The sequence below is a fragment of the Globicephala melas genome, chromosome 14, assembly GCF_963455315.2.
Source record: "Globicephala melas chromosome 14, mGloMel1.2, whole genome shotgun sequence".
In the NCBI taxonomy this organism is placed as follows: domain Eukaryota; kingdom Metazoa; phylum Chordata; class Mammalia; order Artiodactyla; family Delphinidae; genus Globicephala; species Globicephala melas.
Window position 1 is genome coordinate 86,444,734 of NC_083327.1, and position 26,884 is coordinate 86,471,617.

At 54.0% G+C, this 26,884-nt stretch overlaps 1 protein-coding gene across 1 annotated transcript in view; it reads right to left on the reverse strand.

Moving 5' to 3' along the window:
- Positions 1–2,622: 2,622 nt before the first annotated feature.
- UNC93A (unc-93 homolog A) overlaps positions 2,623–26,884 on the reverse strand; it is a 28,093-nt gene continuing 3,831 nt past the window's right edge. Inside the window, exons 2-9 of the mRNA XM_030852832.2 lie at positions 25,841–26,022; positions 24,685–24,914; positions 22,958–23,083; positions 18,675–18,889; positions 16,671–16,806; positions 15,480–15,611; positions 5,703–5,947; positions 2,623–2,631 (exon numbers count right to left, since the gene is read on the reverse strand). Of these exons, the coding sequence (XP_030708692.2) occupies positions 2,623–2,631; positions 5,703–5,947; positions 15,480–15,611; positions 16,671–16,806; positions 18,675–18,889; positions 22,958–23,083; positions 24,685–24,914; positions 25,841–26,022 (1,275 nt within the window). The remainder of the gene's footprint in view (positions 2,632–5,702; positions 5,948–15,479; positions 15,612–16,670; positions 16,807–18,674; positions 18,890–22,957; positions 23,084–24,684; positions 24,915–25,840; positions 26,023–26,884) is intronic.

Below are 26,884 nucleotides of genomic sequence, written 5' to 3' on the forward strand. Positions count from 1 at the left end.
GTTCTGGGTGAGGCTGAGGCTGTGGGTCACCTGGGCCCAAAGCCTGGCCTTGAGTAGAACTTTCCAGGCTCCTGGAGGGCTCAGTGGGAAGTGATTGACCTTATTCACTGAAAGCCGCCCTCCTGGCCCTGCAGCACCCCTGGCCCTACCTGTCCACGGAATCACCGTCTGGCAGAAGTCCCTGAGCTGCTGTCAGTGGTCACCAGGACCAACCAGCCAGAACATAGCCAGCATCCAGGGGCTCGTCCACATTCCTCACCTGCGACCCACGTGAATACTCCTTTACATCTTAGGACCTCGGAAACTATTCTCTCAGGACCCAGAAAATTATTCTCTTTTGAAACACTGGCAAGCCTCCTGGTATCAGATAATGATTGTTAGGCCATCTGTGTTCTTTTTTATCGCCTGGGCTGCCAGTAAGCTCAGCACTCGTTTTAGACAATGACCGTGAGTCCGGCAGCATAAGCCTAGATGACTGCCATGCTCACTTTCTCCTTATTATTATATGCTTTTAACTTTGCTATTTCTACATTTAACATTTTATTTTACATATACCTTTAATTTTTAGGAAATTTTTGACAATATATTGTGATATACTTTCATACATTATATTTTTAACAACCTGGCCCTCATTAATTACTCTGAGCAAGTAGCAAGATTATGCCTTTGTTCTTGAGCCCTGGGAGGTGGGTCAAGAGATTTATGATTGTTGGATCCAATCCAGTCGAGGCTTGTACTAACTCCACCCGCGTTCAGAGATAGACGAAACCATTGCATTTTAACCTTGGTCTGGGGCGTTCATTCTCTTCACTCCACTGTGTACAGCCCTTCACAGTGTTTTATAATAACACACTGTCTTTTTAAAAAAAATTCGAAGCATTTTATTTTTTTACATATACATATTCCCTCTCTCTCTCTTTCTCTCTCTCTCTCTCTCCTCTTTTTCAGATTCTTTTCCCTTATAGCTTATTATAAAATATTGAGTATATTTCCCTGTGCTCTACAATAGGTCCTTGTTGTTTATTTTATATATAGTAGTCTATGTTAATCCCTAACTCCTAATTTATCTCCCCTGCCCCTTTCCCCTTTTAATAACACACTGTCTTACTTTTTTTTTTTTCTTGCGGTACGCGGGCCTCTCACTGTTGCGGCCTCTCCCGTTGCGGAGCACAGGCTCCGGACGCGCAGGCTCAGCGGCCATGGCTCACGGGCCCAGCTGCTCCGCGGCATGTGGGATCCTCCCAGACCGGGGCACGAACCCACGTCCCCTGCATTGGCAGGCGAACTCTCAACCACTGCGCCACCAGGGAAGCCCACACACTGTCTTAATGATTCCTTATGAAGCAGGAAGAGTCCCATTTTGCAAATGGAACAGTAAGAGCAAGATTAAATCACTTGCTTTCTGCCACCATTCAGCCTTCCCAGAGCAACGCTGACATGATGCAGGGGCCCCACCGTTCACCCTCCCCACCCGCTCCTGCCCAGGTGGAGACAAGAGCCCCGAGGACTCTGCCTCTCGGCCCCGTCGTTCCAGGGCACCTGGGCACACGCCCAAGTTCAAAGGATGAAGAGGAAAGAAACGGCCCGAATGCCGTAGGCAACCTTCCAGGAGGGCTAGCGTGCCGGCCCCGCAGCCGGTTGGCAGGGGGGAAAGTGTTATCCAGCTGGGAGGCTTCGGCAGCCCTGGCGGCGGTCCTCCAGACGCCCAGGCCTGCGTCCAGCTGGACCTGACGCCCTCCCGTCCCCAGAGGGGCTTGGGCTCCTGGCAGAGTTTTCTTTGGGCAGCAGCAGCAGCAGCAGCAATCAGAACAAGGTGCTCAGCCATCTGTTCAGAGCCTGGTGACGCCTCGGCCTCAAGTGCGCTCTTCAGGCAGCGGGATCTGCCTCAGGGCCACGCGGAGATGCCCTCCGCTTGGCTTCTCTGCCTGGAACTGGGAGACGGGGCAGCCTTGGGCCGGACATTCAAGTCCGGGCCTCTCTGCCCACATCCCCCTCATTGCTGGGTGTCTGCTGGATCTCTGCAGGCAGAGTGCCCCCAGCACCAGCACCCAGGCTCAGGAGGACTGAGCACTCCCAGCAAGGGTACCGAGCGTCTCGCTGCTGCCTTCTAAGCCAGGTCAGCCCATCCTCGGGGCGCAGGCCGGTGCTCAACGGCACGCAGCCCTGCGTCAGGTCCCACCAGGGCTGTCAGTCGCCAAGGGCGCCTCCCCGGCCTCCGAAACGTTAAAATAAATCAAGGAAAGCCAGGACTGCCTGGGGGGCCTGTCTCCGGGCTCTGACGCTGGGACACTGTTGGACACTGTGCATCCCTCAGCCCAGGGCATACTCCTGGCACCACTGTGTCTCGGGGCCAAGGTCTGAGGGATTCCTGCGTAAGGCAGGGCACCTCAGGTTCAGATGCTCTGAGCTGAGCGAGCACCCACAGCCCAGCTCCGAACCAGGCCGTGGTCAGCCCGATCTGCAGGCAGGGCCCACGTGGCTTATGTACAGAGCCGCAGCGCTGCAGGTCGGCGGGTGGTCCGTGCTATCCAGCCCTCGTCGAGGGCCTTCTGCAGAGATGCTCACTGAGCTTTGACTCGCTGTGAAATGACTTGAGCTCCGCATTGGGGGAATGCAAAGGGGTCAGGCCTCCTGCAAACAGACACAGCGCAAGGTGGCCAGCAAGACTGGCAGAAAAGGGGAAACGGTGCTATGAGATTTCGAGAACGTAAAGCCTCAGTGGTGTTAAGAAGACTATAGTCGTGGTCCGTTCAGACCGTGAACTTGAGAGCCCTCAGAAGGAGCTGGGCTGTGGGATGGAGGGGGTCGGTCCTGGGCGGAGGGGAGGGTCTGGCGCCGGCAGAAAGGACTGGAAGTTGGGAGCCGTGAAAGGCAGGCAGGATGTGAGGGGGAGCGGCTGTGTGTGTTTGTGGCCTTGAGGAGACCGGCCGGAGGACGGAGGGGAAGCACAGCATCTGAGCTGTCTGACGGACGGGTGGGGCAAGAGGGTGCCACACGGACAGGACGGCCCTGCCTGGACGGCGGGGTGTGCAGAGCGTGGCCAGTCCCGGAGCTGGGGGTCCTGGGCGAATCCCAGCGGGGGCAGGTGGCATCTGAGAGGCCTCACGGGTCTACTCACAGCAGCCGAAATGTTTGTTTATTTGATTAACACCTGTCTTCTCACTTGGCTGAAGCTGCAGGAAGGAAGGACAGCGTGTGGACTGGCTCAGCTTGGTATCCGGGGCATCTGGGGCTCGGGTGGTACTGAGTGAGTGAGTGAACGAACGACTGAGGAAGGGCCAGGCTTTGGCTGGAAGCTCGTGGACAGGCCAAGGATGGGTTCATCCTTCTTTGAATTATTGCTACATTTTCTTCACTCAACAAACCTCCATTAGGCACCCACTAGTATTACGTAGTGGACACTGGGAGGCTTGAGGTCCAGCAGGGGGAGATGCTCATACAAAAGACCGAGGTCAGAAAGTGTGTGTTCATGGGCCACGAGCATAGCCCAGACAAGCTCGATGGGTAGGGGCTGAGGGCAGGAGAGCGTTCAAGGTCGGCGAGGCAGGTGAGCAAAGCCCCAGAGGCAAGAGTGCCGCTGAGAGCGGCCAGGTGGCCTCCTGGAGGGCGCTGGGTTGGGCTGAAGGACGCACCTCGGAAACACTGGCCACAGGGGGGTGGTGTTTAAACAGCGGTCTAACTGACAGGTCCATGAAAGGAGAAAAGAGGAAACACGGGGAACACTGTCCAAGAGGTGCCAGAGGGTTGGGATGCCTCAGAAAGAAAGCGGGGCTCAAAGAAGGGCCGTGACCGCATTACCAGGTGTTCCCGAGCCGTCAAAGATGGTGAGGAAGGAGCAAGACAGAGGGACGTAGGTACTGCTGGTGAGGGGGCAGAAGGCATGCGACCGGCATGCCCCACCTCCAGGCTCATCGTGTTATCAGCCTCACATGTCGTATCCTTTTGGAGATTACTTCTATACAATCTTTTTTTAAAAAAATTTATTTTAGCCAGGACATGGAAGCAACCTAAGTGTCCATCAACAGATGAATAGATAAAGAAGATGTGGCACATATATACAATGGAATATTACTCGGCCATAAAAAGAAACGAAATGGAGCTGTTTGTAGTCAGGTGGATGGACCTAGAGTCTGTCATACAGAGTGAAGTAAGTCAGAGAGAGAAAAACAAATACCGTATACTAACACATATATATGGAATTTAAGAAGAAAAAAAAAGGTCATGAAGAACCTAAGGGTAAGACGGGAATAAAGACACAGACCTACTAGAGCATGGACTTGAGGATATGGGGAGGGGGAAGGGTAAGCTGGGACAAAGTGAGAGAGTGGCACGGACATATATACACTACCAAACGTAAAATAGAGAGCTAGTGGGAAGCAGCCGCATAGCACAGGGAGATCAGCTCGGTGCTTTGTGACCACCTAGAGGGGTGGGATAGGGAGGATGGGAGGGAGGGAGATGCAAGAGGGAAGAGATATGGGAACTTATGTATATGTATAACTGATTCACTTTGTTATAAAGCAGAAACTAACACACCATTGTAAAGCAAGTATACTCCAATAAAGATGTTAAAAAATTTATTTATCTATCATTTATTTTTACTTGCATTGGGTCTTTGTTGCTGTGTGCAGGCTTTCTCTAGCTGTGGCGAGTGTGGGCTACTCTTCGTTGCGGTGCGCAGGCTTCTCATTGCGGTGGCTTCTCTTGTTGCAGAGCACGGGCTCTGGACACGCGAACTTCAGTAGTTATGGCACGCAGGCTCAGTAGTGGTGGCTCGCGGGCTCTAGAGCACAGGCTCAGTAGTTGTGGCACATGGGCTTAGTTGCTCCGCGGCATGTGAGATCTTCCCAGACCAGGGCTCGAGCCCATGCCCCTTGCATTGGAAGGCGGATTCTTAACCACTGTGCCACCAGGGAGGCCCTGGAAATTACTTTTGTCTGTTGTCTCCAATGGTCTACAACAGGGTAATGTGATGACGTGTGTGTGTGTGTGTGTCCAAAGTATGTGGACAAGAGTCAAGTCCATAATGTAATTGCATTTACTTAGAAACTCATACTCTATAAGTTTCAAGAGACATAAACCCTAGTCTGGCTTTGTCACTTACTGACTCTCAGAGGTAGTCACTGACTTGTCTGGACCTCAGTTTACCTGTTTGTAAAATGATGGTGTTGGGCTGCATTTTTTTTTTTTTTTTTGCGGTACGCGGGCCTCTCGCTGCTGTGGCCTCTCCCGTTGCGGAGCACAGGCTCTGGACGTGCAGGCTCAGTGGCCATGGCTCACGGGCCCAGCCGCTCTGCGGCGTGTGGGATCTTCCCGGACCGGGGCACGAACCCGTGTCCCCTGCATTGGCAGGCGGACTCTCAACCACTGCGCCACCAGCGAAGCCCTGGGCTGCATTTTTTAAGCAGCGTTCCAATTCTTAACAACAACAACAAAAACAAGCATCAGCTGTTACCCCCATGATTCTAGGCAAGTTCCGAGTGGCTGATTGTACCCTGAGTTTATATCTTTCACATATACTCTGGATCTCTATGGATGAGAGGGTGGACTGAAAAATTTGATAAAATAGAAAAAAAAAATCACGTAAAAAATGAAATGTTGAAGTAGTCGTAAAGAATCAACTATAAACTCTGAGGCATCTTCCGCTGATACGCTCTGGGTTCATCCACCGTGGGGTTAGTTGCTTCACATTTCTGTGTTACTCCTTCCTCAGCTGGTTTTGTCTGCTCTTCGGTGTGCAGCCTGGCCACCTTCTTGGACCCCAGATACTCGACAGTTCCATATGCCGCCATGGCCAGACTCAGGACGCCCAGGAGGACGTAGAGTTTGACGCTGACACACAGGAACATGCTGTATCCGAACGCGATGACGAAGCCCAGGGCTTCCCACAGGCGGTAACTGGCAAAGGCGGCCTCCTTGTTCTTCTCAAACAGGACCCCGAAAAGAGCTGCAGGGGGAGACGGGTGAAAATGTGGCTGTAAAACCGCAAACGGGCTTTCTGATCATAACCAGAAATATGCAACTTCCCCACGGCCCAGTGTTCCCAATAAAACCAGGACCTTCCTTTGTAAAAACTGGAATTATTTCACGCTGTGGATGATAGCAAGTCAGGTGATGTTCTCTAGCAGTGAAGAGCCACCGTAGATACAAGAAGCAGAACGGATGAAAGTTAGCACCGTAGGGCGCGCGGCCCAAGCCCGAGCTTTGCAGGTAAGAAAAGCAAGGCTGACAGGTGGGACCCGCGTAGGTGAAGGCGAGAAGGGGGAAGGCCATTCATTCCTGCACTTAGGGGAAGTGCACAGTACATAAGTTATTCAACCGTGGGGTTTTTGGTGCCTGCCGCAGGGCAAGGGGATCACCACTGTGTGGGCCTTTCCTTCCCCTCCTGGAGACTTTAGGGGTAAGAGCGTTCAGCCAGGTGAAGCCTCCGAGTGAGACCGCCCCACACCGAGTTCTTGATGAAGGGACTCAAACCCCCTTGGGTGGTTTTTTTTTTAACATCTTCATTGGAGTATAATTGCTTTACAAAGGTGTGTTAGTTTCTGCTTTATAATAAAGTGAATCAGTTATCCATATACATATGTTCCCATATCTCTTCCCTCTTGCGTCTCCCTCCCACTCTCCCTATCCCACCCCTCTAGGTGGTCAAAGCACCGAGCTCATCTCCCTGTGCTATGCGGCTGCTTCCCACTAGCTCTCTATTTTATGTTTGGTAGTGTATATATGTCCGTGCCACTCTCTTTGTCCCAGCTTACCCTTCCCCCTCCCCATATCCTCAAGTCCATTCTCTAGTAGGTCTGTGTCTTTATTCCTGTCTTACCCCTAGGTACTTCATGACATTTTTTTTTTCTTAGATTCCATATATATGTGTTAGCATACGGTCTTTGTCTTTCTCTTTCTGCCCTTGGGTGGTTGTGTGAAGGTTTGGGAGAGAAATGACCTGAGTCTGTGATAGGGGCTGAACTGTGTCCCTCAAATCCACATGTGCTAGTTCTGGCCCCCAGGACCTCAGAGTGTGACTGTATTTGCAGTTGGGCCTGTAGAGAGGTGATCAAGTTAAAGGAGATCATCAGGGTGGGTCCTAATCCCGTGTGACTATATAAGAGGTGTCCATATAAGAAGAGGAGGTCAGGACACAGACATGCACAGAGGGACGGCCACATGAGGACACGGGGAGAAGATGGCCGAGTACACGCCCAGGAGAGGGGCCTCAGGGGAACAGTCCTGCCGCACCTGGATCTCAGACCTCAAGCCTCCATTTCTGCTGTATTTTGTCGTGGCAGCCTTCGCAAACTAGTACAGCCTGATAATGCTTCTAGGTGAAGGGAAATGATTTTCTGTTCCTGCTTGCAGTGTGGTAAAGTTTCGCCGAACGGGAATCAACCCCATCCCCAGGACGTGAGCGAGGCCGCAGTGTGTCTGGAAGGTGGACACTTAGGAAGGGAAAGTTTTCAACAGGGGGACCTGCCTGAGCATCCCGGCCGACGTCCTGCTGCACTGCCCGGAGCTGCCTGGTCACCACGCCTACCACTTTGGCTGATGGACTTGCCCTGCGTCCCCCTGTCCTCTGCTAGGGCGTGGGTTCCCTGAGGCAGGAACCCATCTTATCTGGAATGATAATTCCAGCGCAACCCAGTGTCAGCGAAAATCCTTATTGAATGACTGAGTGGACGCATGGGTGGATGGTGACTCATGAAGTGGCAAAACGCTGAGCCCGGTCCTGCAGTGTCAGCACGTCCTGCAGTGTCAGCACATCCTGCGGGTCAGCACACCCCTGTGGGGCAGCACACCTCTCAGAGGATAAACAGTAACCCAAGTAAACGGTGGGCAGTCCTGAGGGGAGAGCTGCTCCTTCCTTTTCTCCCCTTCCCCTTACAACCCAAAAGCCCACGCTGGTGAGGCAGTCCAGGTAACAAAGGACACGTGACCACACACAGCACGGCACGGGCCAAGGCACCCCCTTTGCATGTGGGTCAGATAATGCGTGAACCAAAATGTCAAGCGTGGACTCCAGAGCGGGGGGGATGGGCAGACAGCCCCGAGCCCAGCGGGACCAGACGGCATCTGCACCCGGAGTCCTTCATTCCCAGAGGCAGCGCAGTCCGCAGGGCGGTGGGCGTGTCCTCAGAGCTGTCCCGCCTACAGGGCGGGCAGCTGTGGTGGGGGGAGAGCGGACGGCGGAGCTTTCATGCACATATTCATTTTTCATTCTGTTCCTTTAACTTTGCCCCTTTCCTTCTACCCCTCCCCTTCTCCCCCGCGTTTAGAACAGGAGAGGGGAGGCTTGTAGGGGGGAGGGGCCCCTCCAGCACTGGGGGGAAAGGTCTGAGGGCAGCAGCAAGGTCTCCTGCAGCCCTGCCTGGAAATGTCAGCGCCCAGGAGACGCCCCTCGGCATTTGGTTACTCAGATGTCCATCTGCGCAGGAACCGCTCAGGGCGGGGTCCATCAGGCAGATATAAGATATGACATAAGATACACATTTTAAACGACACATGCCGATTTGGGAAAACTGGAGGCTGTCTGGAACATTCAGAAGGAGGTGTGCTTCTTGTGTGGAGTCTGCAAAGCGCCCTCTCTAATGGAAGTGAATGCACAAAGAGAACCTAATAACCACACCCTGGGACTTAACTTCTGAGGTTACTTAAAGGTCTCTTGTCTTTCTTCTGAGGGGGGACTCTAAAATAGGACCTAAAAACAAGATGCTAGAGAAGAAAATCCAAGGTGAGACACCGTGGCTACAAGTGGTGGATTATGTCCTGTTCTCCGGCAAAAAGGTCCAGCTGCTTCCTTAGTGGGTTGTGGTTCCTGACAAATGCACCCTGACGTTTTGAAAATCCAGTAACACAGCCAACTCTAGCTTTAAGTCAACGTTTTTGGTCTATAGGTTGGTGTCTTTAGGCGACTTCAAGGTTAAGTTTAGGTCGTAACAATTATAGACCACTGTGCTCCAGGATAAGGGGACCCACTGCCCACTCTCTCCTGGGCAAGTTCTGGTTCAAGTCCAGTTCAGCCTTTTAAGTGGCTGTGGGATCCTCAGCTTCCTGAGGTTTTCCCATAAACTTAAACTTTCTGGGCCCCCAGGGCCTTAAATGCCAAATGAAGAACTCGCCATTCTGTGAGTCTGATTCTGAACTGTGACCCTGGTGAGGGGATCCACCCGCAGGGAAGAGAGGTCGAGTGGCTGTGAGCTCACAGCCTTGCGTGCAGAACAGCTCAGCAGTTTGGGAGGCAGGAGGGGCCCTCACCGGGAGGACCTGGAACCCAGAAGTCTGTGGGAAGCTGGCTGTGATTCTGGATGAACGACAGAGACGGAAGAAGACGTGTGACAGCTGGACAAGAGGGAAGGACCCCTCCCTTGCCCCCTCCTCAGATGGCTGTGTCCAGGAGAGGCTGGATCACAGCCGGCAGAAGGCTGATGTCAGTAGCCGGAATTGCCGTCTAAGAAAACGCAGAGAAAGGGAGTCTGGGGGACTCCATTTGCCCCCATTTGGGAAATGGCCCAGCCTGAGGAGGAGAGGGCAGAACTAGTCATAATTAAAGTCAGGCTTTTGGGGAAATTACTAATGATCTGTTTCCTATTTTAATCCAAACGTAAAGAAGGCAGCACATTAATTGTGTCAAATTCCAACCGTTAAGGACACGGAGGGCAGAAGGGAAAGACATGAAAAAGAGTAGTCTCAAAGCAATAGTTCAACAATTCTGAAATTACATGTGAGCTAGGACTGAACAAATAAGCAATGTGGTATACAGAGTGGAAACTGGGTTTCTCACGGTCAGAGAAAGAAGTTACAGAACAGCAGTGGGATGGGGGTGAGAAGGGGGTGCTAGAATGAGCCTGTGTGCTGGGACGTCAGTGTGAGTTCAGCCTTATTTTATAGATAGATATAGATAGATAGATATGCAGATACAGAAATAAATAGATGTGTGTGTATATATATGGGCCAGTAAGCCTATGCCCATCTCCTCACTCTGTCCACTGAGAGTGCCTAGAAACGGCGTCGTCTCAGTAGCAATGAGCACACCCAGCACTCAGATCTTACTTCCTAATACCATTCTCCAATAAAACACACCCAGGCTTCTTGGAGAAATGGCTAACCCAGGGCTGGCACAGGAGTTACCAGATGAGCCTAGACTATTCTGGAGTGCCTAACAGTGAGGAGGTACTAAAAAAACCCAAAATAGGTAGTGGTGGGGGGGGGCGAGTCGAAAGGACACAGGTGCCAACGGGAAAGACCCCAGTCGCCAAAGTTGGAACAATTAGAGCAAAGGAGTAAGTAACATAGCATTGGATTGTAACCCAAAGGATACCATAAATACATGAGCCCATACTGATGTAGACAAACTTTTGAGTAAATAGCTAAATAAACGGGGGAGAAGGGACAAATGTTCATCCTAGAAGAACTATACCTAATGCATGTACACACGCCTCTCCCAGGAGGTGAGGGGTAATTACTTCCCCCTGAATTGTAGCCTTGGTGACTGGCTTCCAAAGAACTGACAGTGGAAGGGAAGAGCAGCCCTCTGCGTGGGAGGAGCCAGACCCTGGCTTGACCAGCGATCGAGGTCCACAGCATCCATGACCAGTCCTGTGCTGTCCTGTAACCCTACCAATGTGACGAGAAAGGCGCTTCACTCTGGGGTCTTCCTCCCCCAGACCCTTAGCTCTATAGCCTAATTATGAGAAAACATCAGATGAACCCAAATTAAGGGACAGTCTACAAAACACCTGATCAGTATTCTCCAAAAGTCAAGGTCATCAAAAACAAAGAAAAATGAGAAACTGGCACAGACCAGACAAAGGAGATGGCTGGCTACGTGTAACGCGGTGCCTGCCTGGGATCCGGGAGCACACAGAGGATGGAGCGGGGGAAACCTGGAGAAATTTGAGTGAAGTCTGAAGCTTCGTTATGTACCAATATTAATTTCTTGGTTTTGACAAATGTACTGCAGTTCTGTAAGATGTTCGAGTAAAGGGAAACAGAGTGAACAGTATATGGGAGCTCTGTACCGTCTTGGCAACTTTCCTGTGGATCTAAGATTATTCCAAAAGAAAAAGGAAGAGAAAAGCCTGCTTGCAGCCTGACCTGGGAAAGGCACCAGGTGGAAGTGACCGGATGCTGACCCCTGTCGTCGGATGACAGGATGTGAATGAGTATTGTTTGTTTGGAAAAGACAGGATACATGAACTGGACATGTAGAGAAGACAGGCTTTTTGAGTTTATCAACCTGAAAACAGCCCCTTTGGTGGCTGACAGGGCAAAAGAGTATTTTTAGGCCAGACATTCTGAATCTCAAGTGCAGGCATTGGCGCGTGCAATGGTTGCCATGGCAACGGTGCCCACCTTTCGTGAACTGTCAGGGCGGATAAACAGAAAGCCGCCCAGATCACCGGCTCCAACGGCCGGAGGGATCCCCGGAGCCCAGTGGGAACATGGGCAGCGAGAAGCACGGTTCTGCCCCAGGACGGGGGGGCTTGGATGCTTCCCACCCCTGATTTGCCTCTAAACTGGAGAACTGTAACAATGTTTGTAAACTGAGAGGTGATGACTGAAAAGGAGGGTTGAATTGTACTGACTTGTATCCAGTCTCATTAACTAGGAAAGTATGTGGCTCACGGATCTTCTTAGAAGAGAGACACGTTCAGGGAGACTAGGATTAGAAATCCAACTCGCTATTGAAAAAGCAAAAATGAGAGAGAGCTGATCTTGGGAGGTGGCGAAAGCTACACAAAATTTCCAGTTTTTGAAAATACAGAGACGGTATGGATGGACCACGCTGCAGGGTGGTGAGCCCGAGAGAGCCTGGTGGAGCCAGCCTGCAGGGAACTCAGTCATTAAAGCATCCCTCCTATAGCCAAGACGATCACCAGTATAGACGCCGAAAGAAATTCTCAAGTCATACACGAAAACAACAGTCTTCCCCAGCAACTGATTTTTCCTTGAAACAAATTACTTTTGATCTGAACAAAAAGACAGAAATAATTCATTTTAAATTAGCATTCCTTATTCAAGGAGGTCTTTATCCAAGTTATTCACTGGACCTCATGTAACTCTGCACAATTTTGACAGGCTCTGCCTGACGGTCTCTCATGTCCGTGGAAAGAAAAGGAGAGTTAAAGCAATTACTCCTATATCTCAGGGAGAAAGAAAACCAAACATTTTATTTGCAATCATTTGAAACGCCTAAGGAATTATTGTATGGACTATTGCGTGGCTGCTGACTTCTAATGTGTAAATACTGTAAAAAATTCAAGTGAACTCAGAGATGTCAGCTAATTAGAAAGCAAGACGGCAGAAGCATTTGGACCGTTCAGTAAAACAGTGGGCGTCTTTCACACCTCCTCTGGGATGTTGAAAGCAGTTCTCTCCTGATGCTCCCTGGGGAAAATGCCTAAGATTCCTACGGGGGAAGTTGTGACCTGCACTCGTTTAGAAGTCTGCACGGCCAAGAAAAGCTAGTGCGGTGTCTGTGCACCTTTCCCCTACCGATTAAGTATTTCTTCTGTTGAGCAACATCGCAGCCCAGCCTGAGACTAGTTTGTCATTGCTTCCACCAACTGACCTTTGTCCAAACACACCAGATTACGGCACTGAGCCTCACACACCTTTGTCACCTGGTTCAGAACTTCAGGAGAGCCTCCTGCCAAGATTGTGAAACCCAAACCCCTTGGTTCCAACAGCACGGGGTTTGTTCAGTGATGTTTTCAGCTGTTTCATAAGCCAGCAACAGATAAGATAGTAAGGAGAGGCCGTCCTGGAGTACTGAGTCCACCGTGGGTGAGGTCACGTGTACCTGTTCTCTTTGGGTGTAGGGACAGCGGCCAGGCCTCCTGCCCCTGGAAACGCTGGCCTGTGGCTTGTTTGTGGACTGGCCTGACCCAGTTTCCAGTCCCGGGTGTTTCCCCGATAAGGGCTGAATGGTGGGTGGTGTTTCCAAAGGAAGAGGCTCTCTTCTGAGCCAGATTCACCTCTGGGGCCCTGGGCTCACGCATCTGCAGGATGCCGGCTGTGTAGACAGCTCACCTCCTGGGGTCTCCGACACCCTCCCGCCCGGGGCCAGGGCCGTAGGTGGTTCGGGAAACTCAGGGCCAAGGGTTCCCGCCCTCAGCCCTCGTCCCGTTAGGTCACACAGAACTCAAGCCGCCCTCCGTGTCCTCCATGGGCCGCCCGCCAGCCCCCTTCTCCCCTCTCTCCCGTGGCCTCCCCCCCAGACCCAGTCAGCTACGGCTCATCCCCTGGCAGGACACGCCGCCAACCCGCCAACCCAGGGCGCCTCCTGACACGCGGGGAGCCTGCGTCCACAGGAGGCCTCCCTGGGCCTCGGCTGGACGTCTCCTCCTGGGCTGCGGCCACTCCCTTCCCACCCGCCGTGGGCGGCCCGGACTCCCACCCACTGCAGCCCAGGGAAGAGCTCCCTGCACCACAGTCTGAACCCTGGGCCTCCAGCCCAGGCCTGGCTCCGGCCGTCCAGCTCCCCACGCACTCGGGGCTGCCGGGACCTCTTCCCCTGATGCCCCCCGCCTGCCTCTCCCGTGTCCCTCACGTCCACAGCCTGGCCTCCGAGGCCTTTGTCGAACGTCTGGTGGCCGCCGTGTCGGGGTGCAGGGCCCCCGAGGGTGCCGGACAGCACTGGCCACGCACACCGCTCTCGGCGGACTGAGGGCAGCTCTCCAGTTCCCCTGCGCTGGCGGGGGCACCCCTGCCCTCAGCGGCTCTGCCCGCCTCGCCTCTCACCCGCCCTCTTTGCAGCGTCAGCCAAGGCTGCGGCTGGACCTCCGGGCCCGAGTCCCGCTCCGCCCCAGGCCCAGGCCGGTGGCCGCGCTTCTGCAGGGGGCGGTGCGCTGAGGGTGATGCCGCCCGGCTGGCCTACGTCGGTGAACGAATCCTCGCAGGACTGACGGCCGGCTCGCGGTGAAGACCGTCTGTTAGGTCGTCGCCAGCTGTGGCTTCTCTAGGAAGCCACATGTCTCAGGCGTGAATTAACTCCTTTCCCCGTGGTGACAAAGGGGCCGTATCCTTCCTTCTGACTGCCTTCCCCCGCGTTCCAAAGAAGGGGCACCCCTCCCCTCCCGGCCAGGCGCCTCCTTTTCTGGCCCCTCCCCTCACAGCCCTTCAGTCTGAATCTAAAATCCTACGAGAGGGACTTCCCTGGGGGTCCAGTGGTGAGGACTCAGCACTCTCACTATGGCGGCCCAGGTTCAATCCCTGGCCGGGGAGCTAAGATCCCGCGTGCCGTGTGGCGCAGCCTGAAATAATCATAAGTGATACGCGCCCCAAACAGCCCCTTTTCAGTGCTGGGTCCCCCCGCCGGAGTCCTCTCTGTGTCGTGTTCAAGCTCAAGCCAAGCCCCTCAGCTGATGCGTCCAGGTCTGTGGGCTCGTCTGCCGCCTTCAGCCTGGGGATCCCGACGCCCAGCCTGGTCCGGGGACCACTGAGTCCCTGAGTCCAGAAGCTCCGCCCCTCGGCCTCCTTCCCAGCCCCGCCCCTGCCCTCCACCTCCCGGTGGGTCCGCACGGTCCCCTGAGTCACGGCAGCAGTGACCCTGCCAGCCCCCGCCCTAAACCCTTGCTGCTGCGTCCACCAGTGCTGAGTGAAAGTGGACCCTTCAGCGGTACGTCGGCCCTACGTCGGGCCAGCCAGCCTCTCCTCTCAGTGTCTGAAACCCCAAGGCGACGGCCTCTGGGAGGGGCGAGGTCGTGGGGTGTGGCCCTCAGGGAGGGGTCAGTGCCCTTGCGAAGGGGCCCCAGATCGGCCCCTCGCCCCTGCCTCTACGTGAGGACACGGCAAGAGAGAGCCTCTGTGAACCAGGCCTCCAGACGCCGAATCCGCGATGCCTTCCCCCGGACGTCCAGCCCCAGAGCTCTGAGCAGTAAATGTCTGCTGTTTACAAGCCCCAGCCTGTGGAGTCCTGTTGCGGCGCTAAAGCGACAGAGACGGCTCCCTCCCCCCACCCCCCGGCCTCCCCAACTCCCTGCCTCCCCCAGGCTCCCCGCTGCTTGGAGGACTATCCGCCAGGAGCCCACGAGGGCGTGGCCCCACGGTGAAGCCTCTGCTGACCCTCCCGCCCTTAACTCCGTTCTCCCGAAAACTGACACCCACCCCCCACCCCAAGCCCTAGAGCCACTGCAGGGACGTTGTCCCGGTAACCTGTAAGCGCTTCCGCCTGTCCCCAACCTCAGCTGAGAGCGGCTGTTCTGTTCAGACCAGCTCTTCCAAGGGGAGCCACGAAGGAACCATCATCTCAGGAAAGAAAGTCGCACACTTCATGGACATCATGGATGTGAGTAGACGCTCAGAGAAAGCACTGCAAATCCCCAGTGTGGAACTGCAGCCCTCCCGCCTGTGTGGTCCCCGCTCCACTGCCCTTACTGCACATGTCACCACGCCCCCCTGGGGGGCCCTCCACCCACCACGTGTCCCCCCATGACTGGCCAAGGTGGGGCCACCTGAGCAGGAATGGCTCTGTGCCGGGCACTCACCATTGTTCTGTGTCTGCCAGACGGCGTCGGCCGCGCCCCAGAGGCCCGGAAATACGAAGAACAAAGGCAACTGGCGGGGGTTAGGCTTCCACAGCAGGAGGGCGATGATGCAAGACAGGTGGGTCACGGCACCTGTGAGCGGGGAAAGGGGCTTCTCTCAGACACTGTGCTACAGGACGAGTCTTCTGACCATTTGCTTCCAGGCGGGAATGACGTTCCTGAAATAATCCAGACTGATTTCTGCAGGTGGGTGTTGGCGTGGCTCACGGAGGCTGAGGTGGAATGCAGGGCGCCTGGCAGGGGTGCGATTCCGTCCACCTCTGGCCTGCACATCATCGGGGGGGGCCCGGGGGGACACACCTCTGTGTCTTAGAGGAAAGTGTCGCCTTGCTGGGCAGAGGGGTCCCCAGATCATGGGGCTTCAGAATGGGAGAGAGAAGGGCTTCTTCATTAGGAGCGAGTGGTGGGACCCCTGCTTCTCACTGAGTAGGGGGCATGAGGAGGGGACGGGAAGGGGCGCCCCAGCCGGGGAGCTGGGGCTTCCAAACAGGACGAGGAGGGAGAAGCTGGGGGAGAACGTCCTCATTCGTCCTGACTTTATCATGATGAGCCCTAAGCCCTGGCCTCGTGATTCTGCAGATGCTGTGATGTCCCTCGAGTGTGGGAACAGAGCAGCTTATGACCCTCAGGGACTGCCAAGGAGCAGAAACAGCAGGTGCATCCTGGGTTCTCCGAGGCTGTGTGACCTTGGGCGAGTTACTCTGCTTCTCTGTTCTCTCCTCGATATAAAGCAAATTACTTGGCCCCATGTGTTCCCTCCCTCTTGCTGCATCACCACAGACCCTTTGGGCCTTGACTGGGCTACCAGGTAGCTGTCTCCTTAACACCCTCATTTCTCCTTATCCACGCTGTCTCCAATCCTTCTCGTTCCCTCAAGAAAAATAGCAGGTGATGCCCGTTTAGAAGACCAGCTTCATCTACCACGTGAACACAGATCTCCTCCTTCTGGAAGGCTCCCTGTCTCCTGCCTGACCCCATGGCCCCCACTGCGGGTGTGGGCCCCGTTTCTGTACCTGCACCAAACCCCGTCCTTACCCCAACCCTGGCCCTCATCACACACGCTCTAATCGCCCGCAGTGGAGCCAGACCTGCCCCAGGAGTGCGTCCACTGTGCGTCCACGGTCCACCTACCTAGCGCGAAGAGAGCAGTCCTGCCTGTGTACTGGGCCAGCTTCCCATACAGCACGGAGCACAGTGCGTTGACGGCTGCGAAGCAGATCATCACGTAGCCCACGAACTGGATCCCCAGGGCGCAGGTGATGTAGGACTGGGGGAGAAGCACAGGCCAGTCACCTGCGCTGCCTCAGGCCTGCTCCAGGGCTGAGCTCGGAAGTTGCGGTTTGGGGGTTCACTTTGATCCGGGAATACAGCCCATGCTAAAACGCTCTCTGCCCTGTGACCGCTGGCCCGCGAAGCTGGCCCGCGAAGCTGGCCTCCAGCTCCCAGGGTGGAGAACGCCTGTGCTTGTAAGGAAAACCCTCCTCTGAGTAAGAACTAACAGGGAACGCTCTGCATGGCTGCCTGGCAGACTTCTCCCCGCGTATCTGTACCGTATGTTATTTATACAGGGGCGAATCTGAACTCTTCTTGCTGGTGTGGGTCATTTCCCATCCTGCCTATAAGACAGCTGGGTGAGGACAGAGCCGGGGAATGAACAGGCAGAACTCAGGGGATTTTTAGGGCCTTGAAACTCCTCTGAACGACACCATAATGATGGCTTCATGTCATTATGCACCTGTCCAAACCCTGAGAATGTAGAGCACCAAGAACGAGCCCTCAGGTAGGCTGTGGGCTCGGGGTGATGACGATGTATCCAGGTAGGTTCCTCAGTTGTAACAAACGGACCCTCTGGAGGCAGGCAGCGGGCAAGGGTGTGCCCGTGTGGGGGCAGAGGGTGTGCGGGAACTCTCTGTCCTTTCCGCTCAGTTTTGCTGTGAACCTAAAACTGCTCTAAGAAAATAAAGTCTTAATAAAAAAGAAGAAGATGGAAGGAACAGGAAGGGAATCTCCATAGAGATGAGAAGAAGCGCTCCTGCCGTGACTTGGGGGCAGGGTTGGGGACAGACAGGAGACAGGCTAGGAGGCCCCTTGCATCTGGATAGCGGGGGGACTGTTTGTCATTCTGTCTTCATTCTTTGAAACTCCAAGACCCCAACAGGACTGTCCTAAGAGTAGGGCTGCCAAAGAAACTCTTGGGTGTCCAAATACTCAGGACCATACTTATACTGAGAGATATTGGTGGTTTATCTGAAATTCAGATTTTTACCCTGCCTTTTATCTGGCCCATTTGGCAAGCCTTCCCGGGAGGGAGCTGGGGTGGCGATGGAACATGGAAGCAACCTGCTGATGTCCATCAACAGAGGAATGGATAAAGAAGATGTGTTGCATATATACAATGGAATATTACTCGGCCATTAAAAAGAATGAAATAATGCCATTTGCAGCAACATGGATGGACCTAGAGATTATCATACTAAGTGAAGTAAGTCAGACAGAGAAAGACAAATATCATATGATATTGCTTATATGTGGAATTTAAAAAAAAGATACCTCTGAACTTATTTACAAAACGAACTCAAAGACTTAGAAAAAAAATGGTTACCAAAGGGAAAAGGTGGGGGGATAAACTAGGAGTCTGGGATCGATACGTACACACGGCTATATGTAAAATAGAAAACCCTCAAGGACCTACTGTATAGCACAGGCAACTCTGCTCAATATTCTGTAATAACCTAAATGGGAAACGAATTTGAAAAAGAATAGATACGTGTATATGTATAACTGAATCACTTTGCTGTACACCTGAAACTAACACAACATTGTAAATCAACTATATTCCAATATAAAATAAAAATTTTTTAAAAACTAGGTCATAAGGAATTTCAGTGTTATTCGTGGATTTCACGGTTTCCCCTATTTTTCACTCTAAAATGAGGACACAGGGTGAGATGCAGGCAAGTAAGTGTCCCTGCGATGACTCCGGAGCAGCTTTGGTCCTTTCCCTGAAAACACATCTCAAGTGAGGGGTGTTCCCAGGTGGGCTGATGTCCTAACCACACGGCGGCTCTCCTGAGGCCGGGAAGGACCCAGCGCAGCCCCAGACCCCGTGCCGGCCCCGCCGGCCTCGTCGCCTACCCGCGTGTAGTCGCCGGCCAGGAAGGCTTGCTGGAACCCGCTGTACAGCGGCAGCAGGACCAGGAGGCAGAGGCGCTTGTCTCTGTACAGCTTGGCCGTCGACAGCAAAGTGGACCAGAACGGTGACGGTTGCTTCTCTCCCTCACTTTCCTGCTGAGCGTCTTTTATGGGTTCCAGAAACACGGCGATGAGCAGGACCGCCAGGAAGCCGCTCCCTGAAAGGACAGGGGAGGGGGGGACAGGCTGCTGTGACGGGCTCCAGCCGCACCGCGCTCGCGCAGACTCATCTCCTCACTTCCTCCTCCTCTCGAAACGGAGGGTCGGTTTCAGATCCACATTTCAGGTGACGGAGGCAGGCTGAGCCCCTGACCCCTGTTGTGGACTCGGACGCCACACACGTTGCCTCGATCCTCGTGTGCTGGTTCTGTGACTGTCGGGCTGTCTCACCCACAGAGCAGGTGATGGGAAACACAGACACCTGGGGAGAGACCCCCGAGGTCCTCAGGGCCCTTAACCATGCGCCATTTCTCTCGTCAGAATCCTCAAAGTAATTTCTACCAACAGCTAGGCTCCCTTCTCAGGGTTATGGGTCCCGCCAGGAAAGTTACCATTGGCTTCTCTTCATGTTCATCCCAAATCTCTTCATCCAAACGTCCTGTGGTAGGAGCTGCACGTATTAGGGTATCTCCCAACCCCAGTGGGATGATGCGTTTGGAGAAAGGAAAGGAGCTCTTTGCATACTGAGATGGGAAGTTTCCCCCCAAGACAAATGGCTGAAAGGAAAACCCAGGTGCAGAGCTGGGAGTCTACTGTGCTCCCATTTGATTTGGATAAGGAGGGGCATAAAGACATTTGTTTAGACGTGCGGTAGGTGTGTCTAAGAATTAAAGACTGTGGGCTGTCTACGGCTGCGGGAAAGCTGGGTGGCGGTGAGAGGGGGATTTTCCCTTTTACAATATTTGTATTTGGGACCATGTGAACAGGGGATCTATCAAAAAATGACTCAAGACAACTATTCCTTTCACCCTTGAGGGGATATCCTGTACTTTCATGATTCCAGAAGGTAATGACGAGATCTTTTTCTCTGCCATGAACCCACCTTCCTGTCTCTCGAGGGAGAACAAATGTCTGTTTAATCTTCCTGTTCTTTACGTGGACATCTTTTCGCTCCCTCACGGAGGCTGAGGGCCCTTTGTCATTTCTTATGTCTCTACTGTTCTTCCATCTACCATGATAATGATACACGTGGTTTGGGATCTACAGATGAACTCAGGACCAGTGGTGGTCTTTCCTCTCCCTGGTGGGATCGGGGATACTTCAGGACAGTTTTTATCGCTCATTGCTGGCTTTGACCCATCACCCTTTAGAGAGGATTTGAGCCACTCTGTGTCTTTACTGGTCCCCAACCTTGTCTGCTATTCTTCCATCTCTTGTAGCCCCAGACGCCCAAGGCAGCAGGCTCGCCCCTCACTGTGGCGTAGCTGCCTGAGCCGTACTGAAACGGTGAGGCTCACCAAGTCAGCCCTCCTCCAAATTGCCCGAGAAATGGTAAAACCAGTCCCCCCACGCGTCCCAGAGAAGTCCGTAGTTAATCACTGCATTTCCACGCTGAGGAGCACCACTTTACAGCTAAGCTTCATCTCTGTAATTCAGCTGCTTTTCCTCCTGGCTAAGCATTGGTTCCCTCCCCCATTTCATGCTAACTCAACCTGGTGACCAAGTTTATGAGGCCGGACTCTTGTCCGCAGACGTTTCACAATGGCACTGACGTCCTCTGGGGTCATGATTCCCACTTAACTGTCAAAGCAAGTCAGCACACGCAGGCGCTCCTCCAAACCGGCACATCAGCTGGCTGTGAACACCCACCACCTGCCACAGCTCCTTCCCCGGCCTGAGCTCGGAGCAGCCCCAGGACACAGCTTCCCCGGGACAGGGGCTGAGATGCAGCGGCGGTGGCCGGGGGTAGGACTAGAAGCCACATGTTCACCAGGACACAGACGCGTGTCCAGAGGGTCCCTTGGTCCAGGGCCATCTGCAGGGGCGTGGACTGGGCGATTGCTGGTGGTAAGGCTAATACGCTGCCTCGTGAGGGCAGAGCTCAGGAGTCCTAGAAAATTACTCCAGGGAGATGGTGCTCTCTTTGCTTTGGTCTGTTTTTCTCCTTTCTTATTTTAGTTCTGTTTTTTATAATTTTCTTTTGTCTTTGTGGTAACATGGCCTTGCTTGAAGGAAGAAGGGTGTGAAGCCCTGCGAACCAGGATCCAGATACTAAGAGAGTTTCCCCGTATGACGTCTGCAAGGTCCCTGCTTTACATAAACGTCTGGACTTAGGCGGCTGAATTCTCTGTGAACCAGGACCTCTGTGGAAGGTCCCTAACTGCCCAGGGGACACACTGTTCTGCCCTCACGTCAGGCTGAACGTTTCCCAAACAGAATGTCGGCCCATCGCTCCCACATCCCGTGTCCAGTCTTGCTAGTTGTCACTCTAACTGTCTTGAGCCGCCCCTCCCTCGCTCTGCACACCGTCCTCACTCCCCTTCGTCTTCTGGGTCACTGTATCGCCCCTGCACTGGTTTCTCTGTCCGTAGTTTTTCTCACGCTCACACTAAACTAACACGGGAATCTGTCTACAAGACAAATAAGTGCACGTCCAGACTCAAGGCCACCGCTGGTCACGCCCGTCTCTGGCTCCTCTGCTCCCTCCAGACCCCTGTCCTCCAGCCACTCTGGCTCCCTCTGGGGCTTCTCTGCCTTCAGTGTTGTTCACGTCCCCTTCTCTGCCTGGTAAACTCCTACTCACCCTTCAACACCTGGCTTGGGTACCACCTCCCCATCAAAGCTGCCCTAGAACGCAACTTCCCCAGAAGATGTAACTACATGTCAACTGGGAACTTTGTTCAAAACACGCGTCCTATCAAATCTTGGTTAGTTGAAGACACATCTGGACTCTAAGGTCACTGAAAGTCAGGGTCTTGTCTGGCTGGTTTCTGGGCCACAGAAGTTCGAGCACATTGCTTGGCGTCTGCCAGCGCTCGCTCTGCCTTGTAGCATAAAAGGCTCACTTGGCACCTCTGATTTGGAAGCAACCTTGAAAGAGACCGGCGTGTTGGTGGCAACTTATCTCACAGGCGAGACCAACTGACCATGCACGTGGCCTCTGGACCTTTGATTCCCAGTGGAGTCCTGCACTCAGTCCCACCAAATCCGATACCTACCAGACTCTTGACCTTTAAGAAGGACACGGTCCAAGACCTTTACAGATTCTAGAATTCAAGAATGACAGGGCTTCCCTGGTGGCGCAGTGGTTGAGAGTCCGCCTGCCGATGCAGGGGACACGGGTTCGTGCCCCGGTCCGGGAGGATCCCACATGCCGCAGAGCGGCTGGGCCCGTGAGCCATGGCCGCTGAGCCTGCGCGTCTAGAGCCTGTGCTCCGCAACGGGAGAGGCCACAGCAGTGAGAGGCCCGCGTACCGCCAAAAAAAAAAAAAAAAAAAAAAAAGAATGACAAAGAATACCCTTAAATTTTCTTCAAATGGTAACAACAACAAAACTAGTCTAAGGGTACGCCCGTCAAAGTGGTGATACATCTGTAAGAGCAAAGTCATTTAGAAAGCTATTAACATAAACATTTTCCATTCAAATGAGCGTCTAAGGATAAGAACCATAGGGGTTCACTCCCTCGGGCAACCATCTTTCATGAACTTCCAACGTCCTGTGCCTTCCGCTGCCCTGTGACCAGCAGGGGGAGCCCCAAGGCCTCGCCGATGCCCGAGGGCGGGTGCTGGGGAGACCCGTTCCCAAACCCAGCCTCTCAGCAGAAGCCGTTCAAATGTACTCCTCGGAAAAGGTGATAACACCGGGATTTGGGACTTCCCAAATCCACCTGGACGTACTTAGAACACGAGTAGCCACAACCCACCAAGGCCGTGGTCCACTTGCTGGGGCTGCCATCGCTCCGCGTGGCCATTCAGCACTTGGAACGTGGCTGCTGTGAGCTCAGAACGGTAATTTTACTTTCGTTAATTAGAATTTAAGTAAGTGCGCGTAATGGCTACCGGCCTGGATGGTGCAGACGCGAAGTGCTTCTATCACCACAGGAGACCTCGGTCAGCAGAGGCTGCTGCGTTCGGTTTCATGTGGAAAAGGCTGAGTACAGCCCAGCTGGACGCGTCTTGTGGGGCTTTTGCAGGTGAAGAGACTATTCATACCTTGAGCAGGTGGTCTTTTCAACCCAGGAAGGCGATGGACTTGCTTTGCCTGGGTTCCTGGTGCCCAGCACGTACCTGTGTAGATGCCCAGCAGGGTGTAGATCAGCTCCTGGGAGGGACGGTTGGTGCTGTTGGTGGACGCCGTGGTCATGAGGCAGTCACTGGCCCCGCAGGACAGGAGCTGCTCCTCCGGGATGGCCCCTGTGAAGGAGGAAGCAAAGAGGTGCTTTGAGGACACGGGTAACTTGACAGGAGATGGTACACAAGGAAGAAAACGCCCAGGGAAAAGGAGCCTGGACACGCAGAGGACAAGACATCACCATAGGTCAGAGTCACGAGACAAGGGCTCGTTTGACCCAGTGTCCCAGAATGCTTTTCCCATTGGGCACGTGTCTGGGTACTTGATTTTAAGACACTCTGGACCAATGTGCAATAAATGTCGGTGACTTGCTATATTACATTCTTGACGTAATTGAACCTTGTCCCCTTTTCGGAATCAATTAAGAACTAGAGTACATCAGACTGGGTGTCAGGCCCACTGGGTTCTCTCTCAGATTCACCTGGAACCAGTCCCATGACCTCCGGCAGGTTATTGCATACCTTCTCTGAATGTTACTTTCTTCTCCATTAAAAGAATAAAATTGGAACGATCAGTGACCCTCAGTAGACCTACATCAGAATCTCGGGAGAGAGACGATGGATGTCATGGAGGAAAGAACACTCAGTGTTTCATTGTTTCCATCAAACAGATTCTATCACATAAAATGCTGCAAAATCCCCTTGGCCGGTGAGATACGCAGCTCGTCGTGTGGAGGCTGGAAGCCTAGAAAGGCTGAGAGAACTTGCAGTGCTCTCAGTGCCTTCCAGCCCTCACATTCTGCGTCCTGTGATCGGCAGAGACTGAAGCTCACTTGTCTGTATGTCTTTAAAAGTAAACCCGTTCGCTCCTTCACCACAGTCATGTCAGAGACTGAACCTTCACCCCAGCTTCTGTTGGCTGATTGCTGACGGTTTCTCCAATACTGAGTAACGATTGGTGTCTGTCCACCGTAAAGGTTCCCTTCTGTGGATGCACTTAGCAAGGGATGACATCACATGAGCAAAAAGGGGAGACGGATTTTTTATTACAGTTTCCCAAACGTGGGACTTTACATGGGTTAACAGGATCAGGGCAGAGAGAGAGAGACATGATCCTGATAAGAGCAGGAGAGTTAGAACGTTTTTCCCCATTAATACATTTCCTGTGAGAATGGAAGGTATTTATTTCCTCTGTCCTTGGTCTAAGTCCTCAGACATCAAAGGGTGCAGGCATAGGGCAGAGCCACACTTTGCAGCCCTGTCTGTGGTCAGGCAGACAGATGAATTAAAGCATCAGTCACCAAACGTTCAAATCTGTTAAGTGATAAGTGGTCCTTTGTGTAACAAGGAAAACGCTGGTGAATGGACCAATTCAGGGGCAAAATAAATCCATGGGACCCGTTCTTAGTCTAGAAGGATAGTAAAGGACTCCGTGAACCCGAGTTCCACAGTTGAGCGGTGGCCCTAAGTTTCCCCAGGGCACCTCAGGCTCCCCTGTGCTCAGGGGAGGCCAGGGTTGGAATTGCTGGGGCACCCGTGGACCAGACGGACCCTCAGACCCGACCAGACTGCCTGGGGAAGAGCCGGGGGCCAGCTGACCCTGAGGCACAGGCAGCCTGGGAGCCACGCCTTGTGACCTCACGGGACCACCTGCTCAAGTCCTGAATGAGGACGTGTGTAGAGGGACCAGGGGCCCTCCATGGTCACCACTTCCTTCCTGTTACCTTGAGTGGGCGTCTGGCCGAACACCAGAGACGAGGTCAGGTTGCCAAACACACCAGCTGTCTGGTATAAGAGGAAGAAGATGCCAAAATACTGGCTGACCACGTCTTTGCCAAGCTTTCCTGTCTTCTCTGCGTGCGTGCTTCCCATGGTGGTGAGGTAGGTGCCCTGCGCGGACCACAGCGGGGCCGCTCCGAGTCCCAGCAGGATGGAAGTGGGGATCAGCGTGTACCTGAGAAACGAAACGCGGGCATGGGCTGCCTCGGGCCCTCCACTCTTCCCTCCGTTCGGGGAGGAGGAAGCTCCTTGCCCGGCCCAGGGAAGCACTGCCGTGTCATTGGTGGTGCTCTGCTTGACAGAGTCGCCCCTTAGCCTCAGATGAACGCAAAAATCTGTGTCTTTTCTCGTTCAGCATCATTTGTAAGAGTGAAATTCGGTGCCAGTGCAGTTTCTTTGTGTTTGGACGTAGCTACAATGAGCTGGGGTTACAAATAAGGCTGGGCGGGTTCTAGGTATTTCTAATGGCAGTACGTTAAAAACGATTTATTATCTATCAATCTATCTATCCATCTACTTATCTATCTGTCTACCTATCCGTCTAGCTGTCGCTCTCCTCCATGAGGATTCTGTATGAGAACTCTACGGTAACAAGAAAAAGAATGACGTGAAGCCATCCTATCAATACATCCTGGATGGCAGCGGGGTGTCCCTCAAAGAGATGTTTGATAAGTGTACGCCTGGCAACGAGGGCACGTGGCCCTTGCCCTCAGAGCTTGGTCCCCGAGGGTCCCTTTCCCAGGGCGCAGGTAGAGCTCAGGCCCGGCCTGGGGCACTGGCTCCAGCCCTGCTGCGTCCACTCCCTGTGATGGGGTGAGGGTGTGGGGTTTGGTCCGCAGGTCACATTCTGCTCAGTCCCCCTGAAATTCACCCTCCGCATCTTAGGCAGATTCTCCCCTCGTTGCTGGGCCATAAAAGTGCCCTGGCCCAGGAGGGAAGCTGGAAGCCTCAGGAGAGGCCAGGATGGTCAGTCGGGGGAGCATGGGCCCAGCAGAGGGGACAGAGACATCTCGGTGGGAAAACATGGGAAGAAGGCCACGCTACCGTCCTGACCCAGAAGCCGAGAGGGGAATGTCGGGAAGCATCCGAACGTGGGCGTACCAGCTGGCGTAGAAGTTGCCCAGGGTGAAGGTCACGTAGCAGCACATGGCGATGACGATGGTCCACTTGCAGCCGAGCTTCTTAATGAGGATGGGTGGCAGGAACATGGAGGACAGCAGCATCCCGCCATAGAGTGTGCTGAGCGCCGCCACCCCCAGGCCCTCCTCGCTGTACAGGCTGCTCTGCGGGGACAAGGCCAGCCCAGTCAGGGGCCCCGCTGCCAGGGCTAGGTGGTCTGGGTCATCTCCAGGTCCTGGAGACCCCCAGCAACAGGCTGCCTGGGCAGGCGGCCTGTCCTCCAGCCGAGGGATGGGAGGGGAGGAGACTGCGGTGAACTCTGGTCAAGGGGAATCAGCAAGTGGAGACGCGGGGCAAGCAGCCAGTGTGCCCCGCCTGGGGCAGAGGGGCCCTCACGCCTCCTGCCTCCTGCAGCCCCTGCCTCATCCCTGAGAAGGCGGGGGCCAGGGCAGCCAGGTGCCTCCTTGGAGACCAAGGTTCCCGCTAGGCCCGAGGCAGAGCCAGCAGCCCCAGCTTAACGCTGTGCGGACACAGTGCACACTTTTCTTGTTTTTGTCATTCCTCACTTGGTGCCTAGCATAGCGTGGTGTGAAGCGAACAAAAGGTCAAATGGGTAACCAGAGCCAGCTCAGGCCAAGGCAATGGCAGCCGTGACTTCCGGCTTTTGCTGCGAAAGAAAAACCTATTAGCATAATTGCTTCCTCCATTTATTTCACTTGTAAAGGGAAAGGAGGGGGAGGGGGAGGGGGTGGAGGGGGAGGGGAGGGAGTGGAGGGAGAGAGAGGAGGGGGAGGAGGGAGGGGGAGGGGAGGAGGAGGGGGAGGGGAGGAGGAGGGGGAGGGGAGGGGAGGAGGAGGGGAGGGGATGGGGAGGGGAGGGGGATGGGGAGGAGTGGAGGGAGAGAGAGGAGGGGGAGGGGAGGGGAGGGGAAGGGGAGGGGAGGGGAGGGGGAGTAGAGGCTGGGGAGGGGAGGAGAGAAGGGGCAGAGGAGGGGGCGGGGAAGAAGACTAGCGCTTCCCTTCGCAG